An 18,007-nucleotide genomic window follows, 5' to 3' on the forward strand; every position below is an offset into this window, starting at 1 on the left:
AAAAAACCCTAGAATCTGCCAAATGCCTGGTTGAAGGGTAACATTTTTGTCTGGTGCCTAAAGATATGTAATGAAGGTGCCATGCAAGCCTTCTCAAGGAGAGCATTCCACAAATGAGGAGTCACTGCACACAAGGCCCGTTCCCATATTGCCACCTTCCAGACCTTTCATGGGGAAGGCACCCAAGGAAGGGCTTCAGATGACCACAGGGTCCGGGTTGGTTCATATTCGTGTCCATTTTCCTTTTCGCACAAAAAGTCCAAAAAGGGTTCCCAATTCAATGTAAGCAATAGTTTTTCTCTAATAAAAAGTATCAACTTCGCCTCCAACAATTTCAGAAACCATGCCTCCATATTAAATAGTAAATGTTTTCCTCTTGGCACATATAAGAGTCTCTCCACTGTGATCAAATGCTGAGATAATATTCCATAATTCTTTTGTATCCATTGGTTCGCACCCAGTTCTGTATCTTCAATTCCCATTTCCTGTTATATCTGCCATGCTTTCCCCACGTTATCCATTAATGACTGTTCCATTTGTGTTCCTTCCATTCTTTTTCCGAAATTTCCCCCCAGAGATTTAATAGCTTTATCCTCTGGAATTACAAGTTGTATGTGGAACCCTTTCTCTCTCTCAATTCCATCAATGTCAGATTATCCAGAGCTTTCTCCATCCATAACTTCATTTTTGTTTTCCAGTATCTCAGCTTTATCAGATGGCTGCTGCTTTTCCCCACACACACGCACAGTGGGTTCTTCGATTTCATCAGTTGTCCCTTCTAGTTTTGCCATAGTTTCAGCTCTCAGTCCTGCCAGTTCCTTGTCATCTAAAGCCTCTATGTCATATCTGATTCCATTTTCCATTTCATTCATCTCTGGTTTAATTTCATTCCTCACTTCAATGACTGTTCTTCTAGTCTTGTCAATTTTTTATCTATTCCCCCCCTAAAGCCTATATTGTTTCAGTGAGAGACATTGTCTGCTCTGTCATCATCTGCTTAAGAACATTCACAGTAAGCAAGGACCCTGAAGATCTCCTATCTTCTACCTCTTCCCCCCCCCCTTCTGCCTTTTTTCCTTATTTTTTTCTTATTCTGAATGGGGAGACTATTTTCCTGCTTCACTGAAGTTATTAGACTTTTGTCCCTTAACGGCTTCCATCACTTCAGCAGTATCACAAGCTTAATTCCATTCCCATGGATATAGTGTCAGTTGGCAAGCTAACTTTCAATTTCTTAAACACACTTTCATCAAATAAAAAATGAAAATGAAAAATAATCCACTTAAAGCTTCACAGAGATTCCTCTTGTCCATTTAAAACTTTCTCATTTCACACCATAATTCCAGCTTTTTGTTGCTTTTACTCAATGCCATAAGCAGTAGATTTCTTTCCTTCTCCTTTATTACAGAAAGCAGTTAACTCACCAGGTGGCGATTCTTACTAACAGACGCAGAAACTCTTTTAGGTTGTAAGTTATCCTGTTCCAAAGATGATTAAGAAAGCAAGGCATTTGCAGTCCCAGTGCCCATAATAGGGCTGCAGGGTGGTTTGGGTAAGATGGTGGCTTCCAGGCACTGAACTTACAGGGCAGGAAAACAACCCTTCAACAGTCTCTCTAAACTGCGAAGAGCAAATTTTCAAAGAAACAAGAGGGGCAATCCCTTCGTTTCAACTTCTTTCTGGAAGTGAAAGCTGACAGCAAAACTTGTATCTGGCATCATCAAACACCATGCTGTTATCTCTATCGGTAAAGAACCAACAAAAATCCTTCCGCCTGCCATGGTCCCTCCCCCAGAAAAATGTACCTAACCATTTATAATCACCCTAGCAGTTGCTCCGCCAAGAATGAATCAGAAACAGCAGCAACAATTCATCAGTCTGAACAGAAAGATTTAAAGCCATCCTGTGAAAGGTGGCAAGTGAGTAAGTCCTACCAGGCATGCAGAGGCAGATTGGTACTTAAGAAATGTATCTGTGACTGGTCTTCTGGGGTCAGACAGGTAAGCTACCAAGGGACCTGGATAAAGGCATTCCTTTGTGATCAAGAGTCCACAAGTTAACAAATGGATGCCTAAAGTCCTTCAAATTCCTTGAAGTCAGTGCACTTCTTTGGGAGGAGGGTCCCAAGTGAGCAATACAAACCTGATTAAAAGGTATTTGAAAAAGAAGAGGTCTGCAGTGTCAATCTGCACAGAAAGAAACTGGAGTTGTTTAAAGATCACAATACAGTACTGCCTTGTCCATACTACTGATTGCTGCAGACTTTCCGTTCCTCTGGAAAATGTAACATAGTACCCTCCCCTCCCCAAAAAGTTGAACTAATTTACGATTTCTGCTTCTCTCAGCCATCTATGGATCCAGATGCACCCAGAAACTTATTATTTGCTTATTTACAAATGTGTATGTTAACTACAATGGAATATCCACTTTCACCATCCCATACAATAGAATTGATCTAACTGTGGTTCAGAAATTAAGCACAGATGCACAAATCACTGTATTTACAAAAACAACATGCATCTTGGCAGCAGCTCTTATATAGGTCTTGTGGCACTTTGCAGTATATGTAGAGAAAAGGGAAGAGAAAGAGAACATGAACCTCCTGCAGAATTTCATCTCAGTTGATTATTTTTAATGACTAATTCACCCTGACTACATTCAAAGTAAAATACCCTGTTTTTAGTTTTTGTTGTCTCTTATCCCATTTAGCCATTATGGGCAGTTCATAGGACAATTACTATGGAGCTGAAGCTAAAAGGAGCCAGTTCTATTGTTTCTAACTCTTGAGTTGAAAGCTATTCTAAGTCAGACTGTTTCTCAACCTAGCCCAGCAGTTCTCCGGGGTCTTGAAGAGAAACCTCTCACATCACTTGCTATTCTGGGGATAGCAGGGACTGAATTAGAGACCTTCTGCATGCAAAGCATGAGGGTTCCATACTCCCATTTTGATCCTAATTTATGATATTTTCTGCATAGTAAATCCAGTATGTACACAGTAAATCCGGCTCAAGGAGTACTCCAGTTGTCCAGCACCAGAAGTAGCAGATGGCTGGAGTGGAGACCATTCTTTTCAGTCCTATCAAACATGCATTACTTCTCAGAAAACAAAGATCTTCCCTCTATCTGCTATGCCTTTGTAAATCCAAGGAATTAATATTGCAGTGTGGCCCTGCAGGCCAAGGGCTCCAAAATGAGACTCACAAAGAAGATGACTGCCACAGGCTGGGGTCTCACTGTAGAATACAGTAGCCTATAATTACCTTGTCAGCAACTTGCTTTCTTTTTTCAATCGAGAGTCTTATTTTGAACTGATCAAGGGCTTGGGGGTGGACTAGCTCCACCCACCAACCACCTCCTACAAAGCATATGCACCAGCAAACGGCTCCAAGTTCTTTCTGCCCAGGAGGAACAATAATAGATGCTTTGGCACAGTTCTTCCTTTTTGCACCTCCGTTCTGACTTACTACACACAGGACAAATTTAGGTTGCTTTTAAAGGCCATAGAAATCAAGGTGTTAGAGAGTTCTAACTATATCTCCATTTTGGAGAAAAGTAGTGAGATGCATAATACTGAATGAGAAGGGGAACTTGTCCTCAAGCTCAGGGGTTACACACTGGGGGTGGATTTCACCCCTAGTACATGCAAATACATCATTCTGCAGCATATATGTAGCTGCTTCTGCTAAAGCTTCACAATTTGTTATCTGGAGCTTCAGGTTCTGTTCGTCTCCATGGAGACTGATGTAAGCTCAGCAAAGTCACTAAGTGCTTCAAAAATAATTTCAGTTCATTTTGAGATATGTGTATGCATGTAACATGTTTTTTGGGGGGGTGATCAAATGGCATTCCAACGGTGCTGTTTCAGGCACTGCTGTTAAGAATATTTTCATCTGACATTTCAGGGGTGGCACACATTAAAAGGGAGTTTCCCCACTTGTAACCTTGTCCAGCAGGAATTTTTACAATAAGTTTTAAGACTTATATGCACTCTAAATTTAAGCATACAAGATTTAAACCATATTACTACCATACAGATCCCAGGCAATTAATTGTAGCAATTAATTAGACCACACACTATCTCTCACTCTCTCCCATTTTTCTTAAGGTTTTTCTTAAGCTAACAGCCAGTTCCCATTGGATAGCTTCCTTTACCTCCAATAATCCTCTCCCCTCCAAAAAAATGTTACAGGTATGTCACTCTTATTCCACTTGGTTGCAGATCTAAGCATTCCCACACTTTGCTGCTGTTATGTTGGCACCACCAATTTGTCAAGCAACTAAATAATAATCATTACATTTAAAATACAGTGGTACCTCTGGTTACGTACTTAATTTGTTCTGGAGGTCCGTTCTTAACCTGAAACTGTTCTTAACCTGAAGCACCACTTTAGCGTTATTTCTGGGTTAGCGGAGTCTGTAACCTGAAGCGTATGTAACCCGAGCTACTGAGGTAAAGTATTTCTTTTTTAAAAAAACTGTTGGTGGCAAGGACCATCTTAAGAGGCACTCACCCCTCACTCTCACACAAGGAGGAATGCCTTTTCCAAGCTGTATGCCTGCTGTGACATACAATATCTTTTTTAAAAGTATGCTTCGTTTCTTCAAAACTTCTGTTAATGTTAAGTAAATTTATGTTATGTAAATTTACGGCATGCATGCAACCATGCACAAAATGTGGGCAAAATGTCTGACTTTATGCATTGATAATTAAGTGAACAGGTAATTCAAGCTTCGTGGTTTCAGTTGAGCCTTTTCAAGATGTATAGTAAGAGTAGGAAGTACTATATATAATAATTATTTAACTAATAGGGCATTTGCATAGACATTGATAAGATAATATGACATACTGTTTGCTGAATCCTACCAGGCTGAGCATCTGACAAGTCTGGGAAGGTGAGGCAGTAGATGGAAAGTTTTTAACTAACGAAGTAAATACATGACAATCAAAATTCATTTTTAAAAACACTCAAAAACACCTTCAAGGAGGTTGTCTATCCAAGTCACAAATATAGAGCTCATACATTAATGCAGGCCTAACTGGAAGTCCTGCTAAGTGAACTGAGAACATGTTTACTTCTTTATAAATAAAAGGGATTTAAGCATTTTAAAAATGAAGGTTTTCCAGGATAAACCACCAAAGACCATTTGGTTTTAGGCAGGAAATTATACAATTTAAAAGATATCAAGATCCAATGGAATTAAGTGTTTGACATTTTCTGTTAAAATCAAAAGATCAGGTTTGTAACTGTAACACTCAGGTACACCAACATCTTTCATGATTACAAATGAGCTTTGCATCATAATAAAATGGAAAACATAAAATACCACTCTCCTTTCCACTAACTAGAAAGCAGTTAGTTATGCTCTCTCTCTCTCTCTCTCTCTCTCTCTCTCTCTCTCTCTCTCTCTCTCTGTGTGTGTGTGTGTGTGTGTGTTTGACTTATTTATTTCTAGCTACCTAGTCTCAATTAATCAAGGCCATAATTATAGGGTAACTTCAGACTGTAAATTACCAGAAAAAATGAGTGGGTTGTTGTTGTTGTTGTTGTTGTTGTTACTCCAGCAGGATACCATGGTCGAGGGAATCGAAAGCCACTGAGAGGTCGAGAAGAATGAACAAGGACACATTTCCCTTGTCATAATACAGGGCGACCAAAGCAGTTTCTGTGCCAAAACTGGGGCCTAAACCCCAATTGAAACGGATCCAGAAAATCAGTTTCTTCCAAAAGTGCCTGGATCTGGTCTGCAACCACTTGCTCCAGAACTTTGCTCAAGAAAGGGAGATTAGTAACTGGCTGGTAGTTAGTTAGGTTTTCCAAATCCAGGGAAGGTTTCTTAAGGAGTGGTTTTACCACTGCCTCTTTTAAACAGGCAGGGATCACCCCCTCTTGTAAAGAGGCATTGATCACCTCCCTGGTCCAGCCAGCTGTTCCCTCCCTGCTGGTTTTTATCAGTCAAGAAGGGCAAGGATCCAAGCACCTTGTCCACATCCTCGAGCCTTATCAACTGAAACTCATCCAACACAACAGGACTAGACTGTGCTCTGGGCACCCCATGGATTCATCTGCTATAACAGCACAGTCAAATTCTTGGTGGATGCAAGCGATTTTATCCTCAAAATGCTTTGCAAACAAGTCACAGCGAGATACAGTTGGTTCTCCCACCTCCTTTGGGCCAGCCTGCAAAAGGATCATTCATTTGGATCTTTCCTCCACTTGCATTCAATCTGTCTCCCAGCCCTAAGCTCTGGAGTATACCAGGGGGCCAAATGGGCTCCATGAAGTGGGAGAGGGTGCTCAGGGCGATTGTGTCTATAGCCTGAGCCATTCGGGTGTTCCATAGGTTGGCCAGGGCTTCAACATAGGCGCCAGTCATATCAGCCAGAAAAAAACCTCTATATGAAATATCCTCTATAACCAGAAGAGTCAAGTTGTCTGGGTTCTGATCTAAATGAAGTATTTCCACATTGTAAAAATCATGCATTAGTAAACAAGCAATGCTATTGCAGGAGTCTAAAAAGATTGCTTACCTAAGTTGTGTCGCTTTGCCTTTGCGTGCTCGTGGATGTGTTTCTTTGTAAAACAGCCAAAGAAAACACAGTACAGGCAAGAATGAAGTCTGTTCAGATGGGCACCACACATATGACAGATGCACGACTTTGCCTGAAATACAAAGATGATATTCATTACAAATAGCAAATACTTTATTGTGTAAGTTCATACACTCTTTGATTAGGTTTGTAAGTACTAACATATGTGTGACATTTATTTCTACTTTCCAGTATTAAAATGAGCCAGACTGATAGCTAGAACTGAATTCTCCATCCAAAAGGGATATGTTATTATGCATGTTTTCCCACTAAGGAAACACATTTATAAACCCATACCTCTGTTGGTCCATCCCTATTTATTATGGCACAGATACAATCCAAAACGGTACCTATCAGAACAGCTAGAGATTATTAGAAAGTGGTACAACAACCTGTTAACCTTCTGCTAGCCAGTCAGATGTCTTTAGTCGATTAAGATTTGCAAACTGCTAAAATGGATAGATAAAACTCATCAGAGGAATAACTTGCTTATTTGTTTATTTATGCAGCTAAAATTGCTGGAGAAATATTCTATTATGCACTGAACTATTATTATAAAGACGTAAGAGAAGACAGGAAATACTTTCTTTGATAATATAAGGAGAGAGTTCCCACCACTGTGCCATACCACAACACATTTTAGACTGGCAAATTGTCTCTTATATGTATGATGGGGAAGGAGGATGTATTCACGTACACAACGAACATATATTACACACACAGTTTGCCAGTGAAGACCTGGCCACCTGCTGTCAGGGATGTTGAATTGTTTTAACCCCCGCTGCAACTCCATCCCCAAGTATCCTTTTTATTTTAGTCCATTCATGAATGATGACAATTCATTCCTACTGAGAAAAGAAAGGGGTACATCGAGAAAAATCCCTACAGTGGAGGTTAGATATGCTTTCTGTTTCTTCTGATCCCAGCACTCGATTCAGGATTAATCTCCTCAACTGTGTCACAGTCTGTTTACTTTGCCCCAGAGAAGTGTGAGAGTTCCAATCTGCATCTCTTTCCCCTGAGTTTTACCTTCCAGATACGTTAAAATATTGGGAACTGGGTTTTGTTTTGTTTGTACTTATTATTCTATGTCTACCAAAAACCCTTTTGTCCTCATTCCATTTGCCAAGATTTGTACAGAAGTCAGAAGGTACCAATTTAAAATTGCATGCTGGTCTAGACACACAGATTTTAGGAAATGGTTAGGTATTAAATTCAGGTGGGAGGCTAACCATTTAAGCACTCTGGGTTGTAGCCAACCAAGTTCTATTCAATGCAGGCTCATTTAAACTAATAGACCTAAGTTAGTAATGTCTGTTAATTCCAATTGAGTCTACCCAGAGAAGAACCTAGCTGGATAAAACACTTTTAAGTCCAACTTTGACTTTAGCACTGCATCCAAGCTGAGAGGTGAAAACAGATGCACTTACAACAGCTCCCAGGGTGGGAGGCTGGGAGAAGAAAGGGAAGTGCCCGGGTGAGCTGGGAGAGTCCACCCCTTTCTGTGTGAGACAAGGGTTAAGATCTACCTTTGAAAGAGCATTTTGCCTCCCCCCTTATTTTTCATTTAGATTAATTTGTTTTTAATTGTATTGCATTATGAAAAAGCTTCAGTATTTTTTAAATGGAAAACCGATGCTCTTACAAACCCAAAACCACACATCTATTTTATGGATTATTTTTAAAAATAGATAAAATTCCAACACTTATTTACATAAAAGTTGCAAAATTCATAATGTATCAATACAGAGCTGTAATTCTTGGGTACAATGGGCTAAAATATGAGCAATCTTTCTGATGAAAGGCACAATGTCAACAACTCTTGACAATTTGGTTTCTAATTTGATTGTACACAACAGAATGAGTTAACAAAAAAGAACCTACTTTGTTACAGGCACTCAAAAATGACTAGCAGAAAGTGACATCATTTTGTTCCTGGCAGTCTTCAAAAGTATTAAAAAAATAATAATGTGAGAAGCACAAGGACAGGAAAAGGAACTTCCAAGGAGGGTGGGCTAGGTAGGTATAAGCAGGAAGAAGTTGGGCTTATTTTAAAGAAATGTTACTAAGCTGAGATTTCTCAGTGGACAATAGACCATTTCCATATTGAGAATGCCCAATAATTAGAATGCCAACTCACATTAGAATGTTTAGAGAACATTCTATGACATCACAGCAGACTAGTCAATGGCAAGTAAGAGGCCAACGTATTAGTAGAGAGGCAATAGCCATTCTGACCTCACATATATAAAAAAGCAAATTCTCAAGCTTGCAGGCAAGTACTAAACAAAATGTTGTTGTTGTTTTTTTCAAATTTCTATACTGCCCTTCATCCGAGGATCACGGGGTGGTTTGCAAAATAAAAACACAAAAATATATACCATTGTAGCAAACAAAAACAATACTCCCCCCACACAATTTAAAAGGCCATAGCTTGTTTAATTAGGCAAATGCTAGTTATGAGCCAATATGCACCAATGTGTCAGAAAGCAGCTTGAACACTGGGTTAGACAAACTGTCACCTACCTTGGTTAAGTATTTAACTGCCAAAATTATTCCGGGGGGGAAGAGAGAGAAGGAATAACACCTAGCGAAGCAAGAATTCCTGTTCAAATGAATGCTAGCCCCACCCCTTAAATGCCAATACATGTGTTGATTTTGACCCTGACTGGTGTGAGGCCAGCATCCTTTCAAGAAGACCTAACACAGATGCAGAGATTGCATCCCCATGGAGGTACCGTATTTTTCGCTCCATAAGACGCACTTTTTTCCTCCTAAAAAGTAAGGGGAAATATCTGTGTGTCTTATGGAGCGAATGGTGGCCCCTGGAGCTGAATTGCCCAGGGGCCAAAAGAGGATCATGCTTTTTATTTTACAAAGAGAAAAAGGAGTGTTGAAAGGACCCCGCTGAGCAGCAAGAGATCGGGAGAGAGATAAGAGTCCCGGCTCCCTTTCAGCCCTGCCCTCTTGCCCAGGCCTCCATTGTTGAATGTGCTGCAGAGGGAGGTTGTTTGTTTCCCCAATGACATGTGACTGGCTGATTAGATTATCTGTCTGGAAACTGTAGAAAAGGCTCCGTTTCCTTTAGAAGCTGCAGAAATGTGAGTTGAACCCCATAAAAATGGGGCTTTTCCTCTTTGCTTTTCCCCCTTTGCAAAAAAAAAGCTGCAAAACATTTAGCTGATCCTCAAAAAAAACAAAAAAACCAGGGCTTTTAGAGGAGGAAAACCAGAAAAATCTTTCTCTCCCCCCCCCCTTGTTTCCTCCTCTAAAAACGAGGTGCACCCTATGGTCCGGTGCGCCCTATGGAGCGAAAAATACAGTAGTTCTTCAGTCAACCACTGACTGCAGCTAAGTATTCTCAGAAGCCCTTTCATGTGTGTTTTGTTACCTAACACCCGAAACAGCACTAACAAATCTGTTCCTATTCTAATCAAAGAAAAAGCTCTTCTGATACCAAATACTGCAATGATTTATTACTAGAGAGACACTGAACTCAGATGTATTCTGTAATCCTAAATACGTTTAAGCTAGGAGTCCTACCGATAATAGTTTCTGGGTAAACAGGCTTAACAACAAGGTGCAGTTCTAATGATGCAATTCTTTTTCAAATCACGACTTTTTCAAAAGCTCAAGGAAGTTTGGGAAAAGATAGAACATGGCAACATCAAGGTAGCTTATGAATCATTAGCCGGGAGTGTTAAAAATATAGACGGCTGCTATTTATGACATTCAGCCTTGCAACTCACAAAACTAAAGTTTAAAGAAATTATGCAAGCCTGTAACATAGCACTTGGAACTGAGATCTTAATTTTTCCAGCTGTTGACAAATAGCAATGTTGTTTACTGGTTTAACCATCTAGAGTAGGGGTGGGGGACCTTTTCCAAAGAGAGGGCCATGTTCCCTCATGGGCAACTTTCCAAGGGCCACATGCCAGGGATGGGCAGGGTCAGATGCAAAAGTGGGTGGGTGAGATACAAAAGTGGGCATAGCAACAAATGTGATTCTTACCTTTGTACAACAGAGATCATTTCAGACTTGTGGAAGTGAGAGGTTTCTATACACACCAACCCACATCCCTTCACCCTCCATCCAGGCAAGGAAGCAGCAGCATCTCAGCCTGGCAAAAGCAGTGGAGGAAAGTGCAGAGCAGAAGGAGGTAGTGTAGCCTTGGAAGAGGGTGTAGCCTGGGGAAGAGTTTCAGGAGCTGAACAGAAGTTAGGAGGGCTACATCTGGCCACTGGGCCTGAAGTTCCCCCACCCTGATCAAAGAGGATAGCGTATGATCAGAAACATTGTCCGGGAAATTTAAATACGCCAACTAGATGCCCTGGTACAATATTGCAGCCAGTGCTTATCAGACCTCGCTTTAAGTGTCACGTGACTTTCCTTGGTTAAGCAACGCTCCTTCAAGGAGTGGGAAACTGGGTAGAAGAAAGTTGTTGTTGTTTGAATTTATATACCTCCCTATACCCGGGGGGGGGGGGGTCCCTCAGGGCAGTTCACAGAATAAAATCAATATATAAAACCACAAAATACCTAATAAAAATAAAAACAGCAACCCAATACTGTACCCCCCTCCCAAAAAAAAAACATTTTAAAAGGGGTATGGGTTGTAAATCAGATCAACCAAAGGTCTGGTTAAAAAGAACGATTTTGCCTGGCACCTAATGGTGTATAATGAATGTGCCAGGCAAACTTCCCTGGGGAGAGCATTCCACATATGGGTAACCATTGCAGAGAAGGCCCATTCTTGTGTTACACCAACCGAACCTCTTGAGGAGGGGGAACATGAAGGAGGGCCTCAGAAGATGATCTCAGGGAAAGGAATAAACTTTCACCAAATAACCAACTTCTTCTGACCCATGTTATGAAGTGGTACAACTGAACTGTAATCTAACCCACAACAAAATGACATGCAAAGCAATCCTATGCATATCTTTTTGGAAATAAGCCTGCTGAATGAATGGGACTTACTCATAGTATTCTTAGGATAGCAGCCTGGAAATTTCAATGATTATGATTTATTTCATTTATGAATACTTCCTATGAAGCACCTCAAAGCAAATTCACAATAATTAAAAATCAATTTTAAAAATTCAAACAGTACTTAACGTACCTTACTCAATTTAATGCTACTTTCCAAATACAATGTATTGACTGAAAGGAGGATGGGAAAGTAAATTGTTAGTAGATAAAACATCTAATAAGAAAGTCATGTGGGCTTCGGATAGCCCTGTCATTATGTCTTATTTTTTCTGCTGGGATTTAGGTTGTATGTGATGCTACTACAGTATATAATCTCCACAAGTAGGACTCTTACATAAATATAAACACAAGAATATCAGGGAAATAATGGGGAGAAATAACAGAAAGACAATACTGGGCAGTACACTTTGCCATACTCAGGTCTACCCAGATTATGCAATTCTGTAAATGTATAGGAAAAATTGCAGAATCTGAATGAAGAATTCACCAGCCTTCCTGAGAATACTACCTAATGGGAGGGCAAGGAACCAAGTTTGTTTTTCATGGCTTTATATCATGAAAAGCTCTCAGATTTCCAGCAATACAGCTTCACTTTGATTGCATAATTTATACTGTACTAGAATTTGGTGTAGAAATTTTGATTGATTTTTTAGAGTACAGAATACAGGAAGTACCACTAATGTGAATTAAAGGGTTAGAAAATGCAGGGCTCTTAAATAATAAAAATATTCACATAAAACCTAAGGGTATTATTCTACAGTGAACAACTGGATATAAGATTCCAGTGTATCCCACTAGAAGAACTCAACACTTTCATTGACAGGAACAAAGCTGACAAAGTCTTTGCTGCATGGAGAAGATAGTGCAAGTAGACTGATGGACCTACAAGCTTATCTGAAGGTTTTCTACATTTGCCATGATTAGAAGCTCTCTTTCCCATTTCATGTTGAATTTCAGCAATAAGCTATACTAAAAAAAGGTACCAAAATACAGAAGACATATGAAGAAAATACATTTCATGTCTAGGTTCTCAACACTAAATATAACCAAACGCCTAGCACAAAGGCACAGAATGGGGTAAAATAAAGAGAAATGGAAACTTATGTTTACCAAAGCTTTCTTGGACTCTACATTTAATATTTAATTCTGTTTTGTACATTGCTTAGTTTTGTTTGTTATAATATATTTTGTTTTAGTTTAGTTTTTAGGAAATTACTGCCCATTATTATTGTACGCTTACTTTTAAATGATATTTCATTATATCAAGCATTATAATTTTTCATAAATAAAATTTCTTTTATTGGTTTTCATCAACACAAATATAGCAAATTTACTTTAGAAGAGCAATCAGTCATCTTCAAAGCCTCAAATTTCCACAAAAAAGTTATCTAGTGTAATGGCTCAATAAACCAATTGCTAATATAAACCAGTCTGATTATGGGGGAGGGGGAGAAGAGATTTTTTGTAATGTTTTGTAATAAGTTTAATAATATTGTTCAACCTTACGCTGTCTTTAACCAGCTGTAAAATTATGAGTGTTTCTTAAGACTTTTTGCTTTTATTTTATTTACTAATAAAAACAATGAGAAAAAGAATAAACCCACTCATCTAGAATTAAAAAAAAAAACCCTTGGCAATGTGTGAGCATATGCCTAAATAATGGCTGAACAGCTGCATCTCTGTACAGTATAAGGAAACTTCTTTCTTTACAAGCTAAGAGAAGATGAGAAATTGCAAATCTCTCTCTTTTCAGGAATACATATATACAATCATACACATACACACACACACACACACCCCTACTTATATTTCAGAATGCTGATTTCCCCGTTTTCTGCAATGCACCACTGCAGTAGCCAATTTCACATGAGAACAAGATGATTGCCAATACCGCAGTAGTGTGTTCTAAGATAGAGTATAAAAATCTATTACTTTACCTCATTCATTCCCCTGTGTCAGCAAATCGTGAAAATGTTTTTAAACATTCTATTAGGTAATGCATTGATCTAATCTTCAGGGACACGTGACTTGAGAAGTAATGCAGCAGGCAGGCTAAGCAGCCCAGCTAAGCAGCCCTGCCTACCTGACATTGTGCAGGGTGTCTTATTCAATGCGGCCCATGAAGCTAAGATGTTATTTGCAAGGTAGGAACACACAGTGAATGAACATTTTATTCTTCCCAGGGATTGGGGGGGGGGGGGAGAGAGAGAGAGAGAGAGAGAGGAATGTATGTTTGGGGTAACCTGCCCTGATACTCTGATGAAAAGCACTAGTTTCATTAACTACAAACCCCAACATTTGGGATCCCCTCCAAACTGGTGCCAAAGTGTTGCAATTGTTTTGCAGTGTGGACCCCACATTTTCCAGTGTCCTGCAAACTTAGGAATTGATAACTATGACCCCTGGTTTGGGTATCACCCAAAAACCTGACATTGTCCGATTCACTCCAAACCAGTCCCAAAGTTTTGCATTGTTTACCAGTGAAAGCACAATGTATTGCAGTGCCCCCCCAAATGCAGAGGAAGAGATACAGGCATCCCCCCACTTATGTGGAGATTGCATTCTGGGCCCCCATGCACATAAGTGAAATTGTGTAAAGTGGGGAATACCACACTTTAATAGGGAGGGAATGTGGGGAAGAATGAAAGAGACGCTAACCCGGGAAATTGCTCAGGACCGCTGCCTGGCCTGTCTCGAGACTCCATGCCTACTGGGAGCCAGTGTGTGCAGCGGTGATGGTAGCTGGCCACAGAGACCAAGGGCTGAGGAGGACACCCAGCGGAACTGGCACCAGGATGGGGGCATGGATGTGCAGCAGAGGTGGGGAGATTGCACCTCCCTTTCTGTTCCACTGTAGAATCTCCATGAACAAACAACAAACAGGCTGTGGGACTTTAAGAACTGTTTTTATTATGACATAAAGTTTTGTTGGCCAGAGCCTACTTTTTTTGTATGTGTATACATACCAGTATATAATACTGAGTTTTAAATAATAAGAACAGATTTTACAACAAATAACTAGAAACAATCATTTTGGTGAAATTCTTCTTAGGCTAACTGGAGTCCTGTGCCATCCTGAGATTGTTCTGAATTTAAGATCTTGTGCTTCTGAGGTTCTATGATTTTAAGATCTGTGACTGAATGGCCAGGAGTTTGCTACGGCTGCATTCACACAGGGGGTTTATCCCGATAGTTTCAATGATTATAAAGCTAGCACTTCGGTTGCATTTTCTAATGTTCTTTTCTTGCCTTTTCAAGTTGAATCCAACATCTTATCACACATGATAACACATTTCAAGACATTATTTTAGGAGGAGATGATGGGAGTGTGCGCGGAAGCCTAAAAAAAAACAATAGTTTTGGAGGTATTGGGCAACATTGGATTTGAAATGACCAGAAAGGCCACACAGAGAGTGTGTCACAGTTTTCAGGGTGCTGCAAAATGATTGCAAAACTTTGGTACCTGTATGGAGTGAATCACAGTGTGGGAATCTGAGTGTTGTTAACTACAGTGGCATTAACTAGAAACCCCCGTTTGATGCATTACTGGGCTTTTTGCGAGGTGCTGCAAAACGGGAGGGAGGGTTCAAAATGCAAAATGATTGTAAAACTTTGGCACCAGTTTGGAGTGAATCAGGTTTTTCAGTGATACCTATGACCAGGCACCCCCAGCCTGCAGCCCTCCAGATGTTTCGGCCTACAACTCCCATGATCCCTAGCTAACAGGACCAGTAGCCAGGGATGATGGGAATTATAGTCCAAAACATCTGGAGGGCCGAAGGTTGGGGGTGCCTGCGTATGACTCTCTGAGTATGAGTTGGGAGGGGGCGCTAAAAAACGATTGCAAAATTTTGCCAATGGTTTGGAGGGGGTCCCAAATTACGGGCTTTATAGTTAATGAACCTGAAAATACTGTTAAGCACAATCTTTTCAGAAAAAGAAACTTGATGGAAATGTAGATCAAAGCTTTAGCAACTCAATGGTTCTTATGTAGGCAACTGTAGACCTCAGTTCCCTTCTGTTTTGTTTTAAGCACTGTAAGCTGTCCACAGAAAATGTGAACTTAATTAGTCCACATCAAAGTCACTTCATTTCTGCTAGCAGTGAAGATAGCTGCAATATAGATCCTCTACAACATGATTTATTTATGCAACATGAGGGAAAGTCAGAAAAGGGGAGGGGAATGTTAACTCCCTCAGAGTCAGTTTCTTTTTTAAAAAAAAAATGTCCTGTGCGATTTAGGTTAAACTCAAGACCACATCAGAGTCGCTGCAATTTTGCTAGCAGGAAAGATCACTGCAATACAGATCCACCACATGATTTATTTATGCAGCATATAGTTTAGACTGGTCTAGGAGTTGTCTCCCAATTTCGCAGTCTTTAAAGTTGTCAAATTATGCACAATTCTTACCAGTGGTCCGGTTCTCACGTCATGCTAAATCAAAACATTTTGTGTACTCCTGAAGAGACTCTAGCCACTTTGCTCCTCCTCAGTCATTCTGCTGCTATGCTGCACTGAGCTAAGCCCCAATTTAGCTTAGCACAGGGGTTTGGAATCCCTAGCCAATCTTGGCTCACCAAGGAACTAATTGGACCTACAATACCATTTCCCACAAATCACACCCACCCGTCAATCAGTTGACATCAGTTGATTAACAGGGTCCAATTCTGCTACATGCTGCTCTGCCAGCATGTTCCCTGTGGTGAATGCCCTGGCAAAGCAGGCTCCTCCAAAAAACAGGATTGAACCCTCCATTCATCAGCTGATCAGTACATTTGAGAATGAGTGTTTCCAGGATGGACCTACAGTCATATAAGATACATGCCACTCATGTGTACCATGGACAATGCAATACTTTAAAAAATCTTTTTTAGGAATGCCTGCATGATGTGAAATATATAAACGTATGAAGCGAAGGAGTTCTGGAGACTAAAGACACTATCAGCAGCTTCATATATGCATTTATTGTTAGAAGTTCTGCACTAAGTGGGGTTCTCATGGAGTTTCCATGAAAAAAATTAAAACTCTGGCAAAAACTAGCCAAAACAACAAAAGGTTAAATATTTTATGTTTAGCTTCACTTCATACCCTGCTGGTATTATCTCCACATTATCCTATCTACTAGACAGTAATTACATAATGCCACCCCCAGAAATTAGTAAATTATAGTGTTTTCATTTATGGACACTTTGCATTAAATGCCAAAGCATTGCTTAGTTAACTGAAAACAAATATACAAACTCCCAAACTGCCTGCTGGGATTAATGGCTAAGAAAAATTCCCAGCAAATGTGTTTCCACAGCAATTAAGATTTGATTTTAAAAAAAATACTACGCATATGTACAAAAACACTTGCCCACATTCCTAATATACTGAACTATTTCAAAGATAGTATATTTAAAAAGCAACCACTACCACCACATGAACATTTAACACAATGCACAGATCTTCTAAAATCTGTTCAGCATCCAAGACCACAAAAGCCCGCATCTAATTTCAAACATTATGCAGCCTACTTACAAAACACTACTTTTCATTGGTGACAGTAGCATTATGTCACTAGGGAAACGCAGTTCAACACTACATTGCACCGATGGAAGCAAAAGCCAAGTCATCTTCAGAAATGAGCATACAGCTTATTAGATGCAAAAGGGTAGAAGAGAGAGCAAGAAATGCAGAGGGCACACTTAATGTTTTCCACCATTTGAACAGTAATTTAAGGACTCTTTTGAAGCAGATTCAGGGAGCACGACTGTCAGGTCTCTGTGTCAAAACAAGCCAAATTTCAGTCAAAGTGGCTGATGAAAGCAATAGCACTTTTTCTACATCTGAAAGTTGTGTGTCTGTGTCTCATTATGGAGTGCATCATGTTTTGACCCTATGCAAATGACATCGTAAGATTCAGAATATATTTAAATCCAGCAGGACCTAGTGAATGGTCCAAGGTCATCTGATTTTGCAGAAGTGCTGAAGCTAAGCAGATGTTGACCTGGTAAGTCTTCTTGGAGGAGAAATTCCTGGAAGCCCTAAACACATACTATACTGCTATTTCAATCTAACTCTCAGACCCTCACACTTCTGCATCGGAAACATGTAGCAAGCAATCAGGCTGTAGTGATATCACCCAATATTTCCCCTGAAATAATTGTGAATTTTGAGAAGGTGATCAAAGAAAGAGATGCCATGTCCAGAAACTTTAATTCATGCACTATTTTCTCCTAGAAGTGAAAGGGTCTGACTGCCTCAGCTGGAGATTTCTCACTTGAAGCTAACTTATGAAGATGCTTGGGCATCTCACTTTTGCTGTTTCTAATATTTTGCATATATGCTTGGGCCCACTGATTCAGATAGTATTATATCTCACCTGTTCTCTAAGGAGCTCAGGGCAGATTACCTAGGGGTTCTTTCATTTTATCCTCAAAGCCAC

At 39.9% G+C, this 18,007-nt stretch overlaps 1 protein-coding gene across 4 annotated transcripts in view; it reads right to left on the reverse strand.

Moving 5' to 3' along the window:
• The window catches only part of USP22 (ubiquitin specific peptidase 22), a 102,950-nt gene that overhangs the window by 68,325 nt on the left and 16,618 nt on the right, over nucleotides 1–18,007 (reverse strand). For 3 of the 4 annotated variants that reach the window (XM_033167799.1, XM_033167801.1, XM_033167798.1), the window contains exon 2: nucleotides 6,530–6,662. In XM_033167799.1, coding sequence (XP_033023690.1) covers nucleotides 6,530–6,662 — 133 coding nt within the window. Of the gene's footprint in view, nucleotides 1–4,847; nucleotides 4,921–6,529; nucleotides 6,663–18,007 lie in introns of those variants that run through there. The other variant, XM_033167802.1, reaches the window with a different exon arrangement.

Source organism: Lacerta agilis, chromosome 13 (assembly GCF_009819535.1).
Source record: "Lacerta agilis isolate rLacAgi1 chromosome 13, rLacAgi1.pri, whole genome shotgun sequence".
Taxonomy (NCBI): Eukaryota; Metazoa; Chordata; class Lepidosauria; order Squamata; family Lacertidae; genus Lacerta; species Lacerta agilis.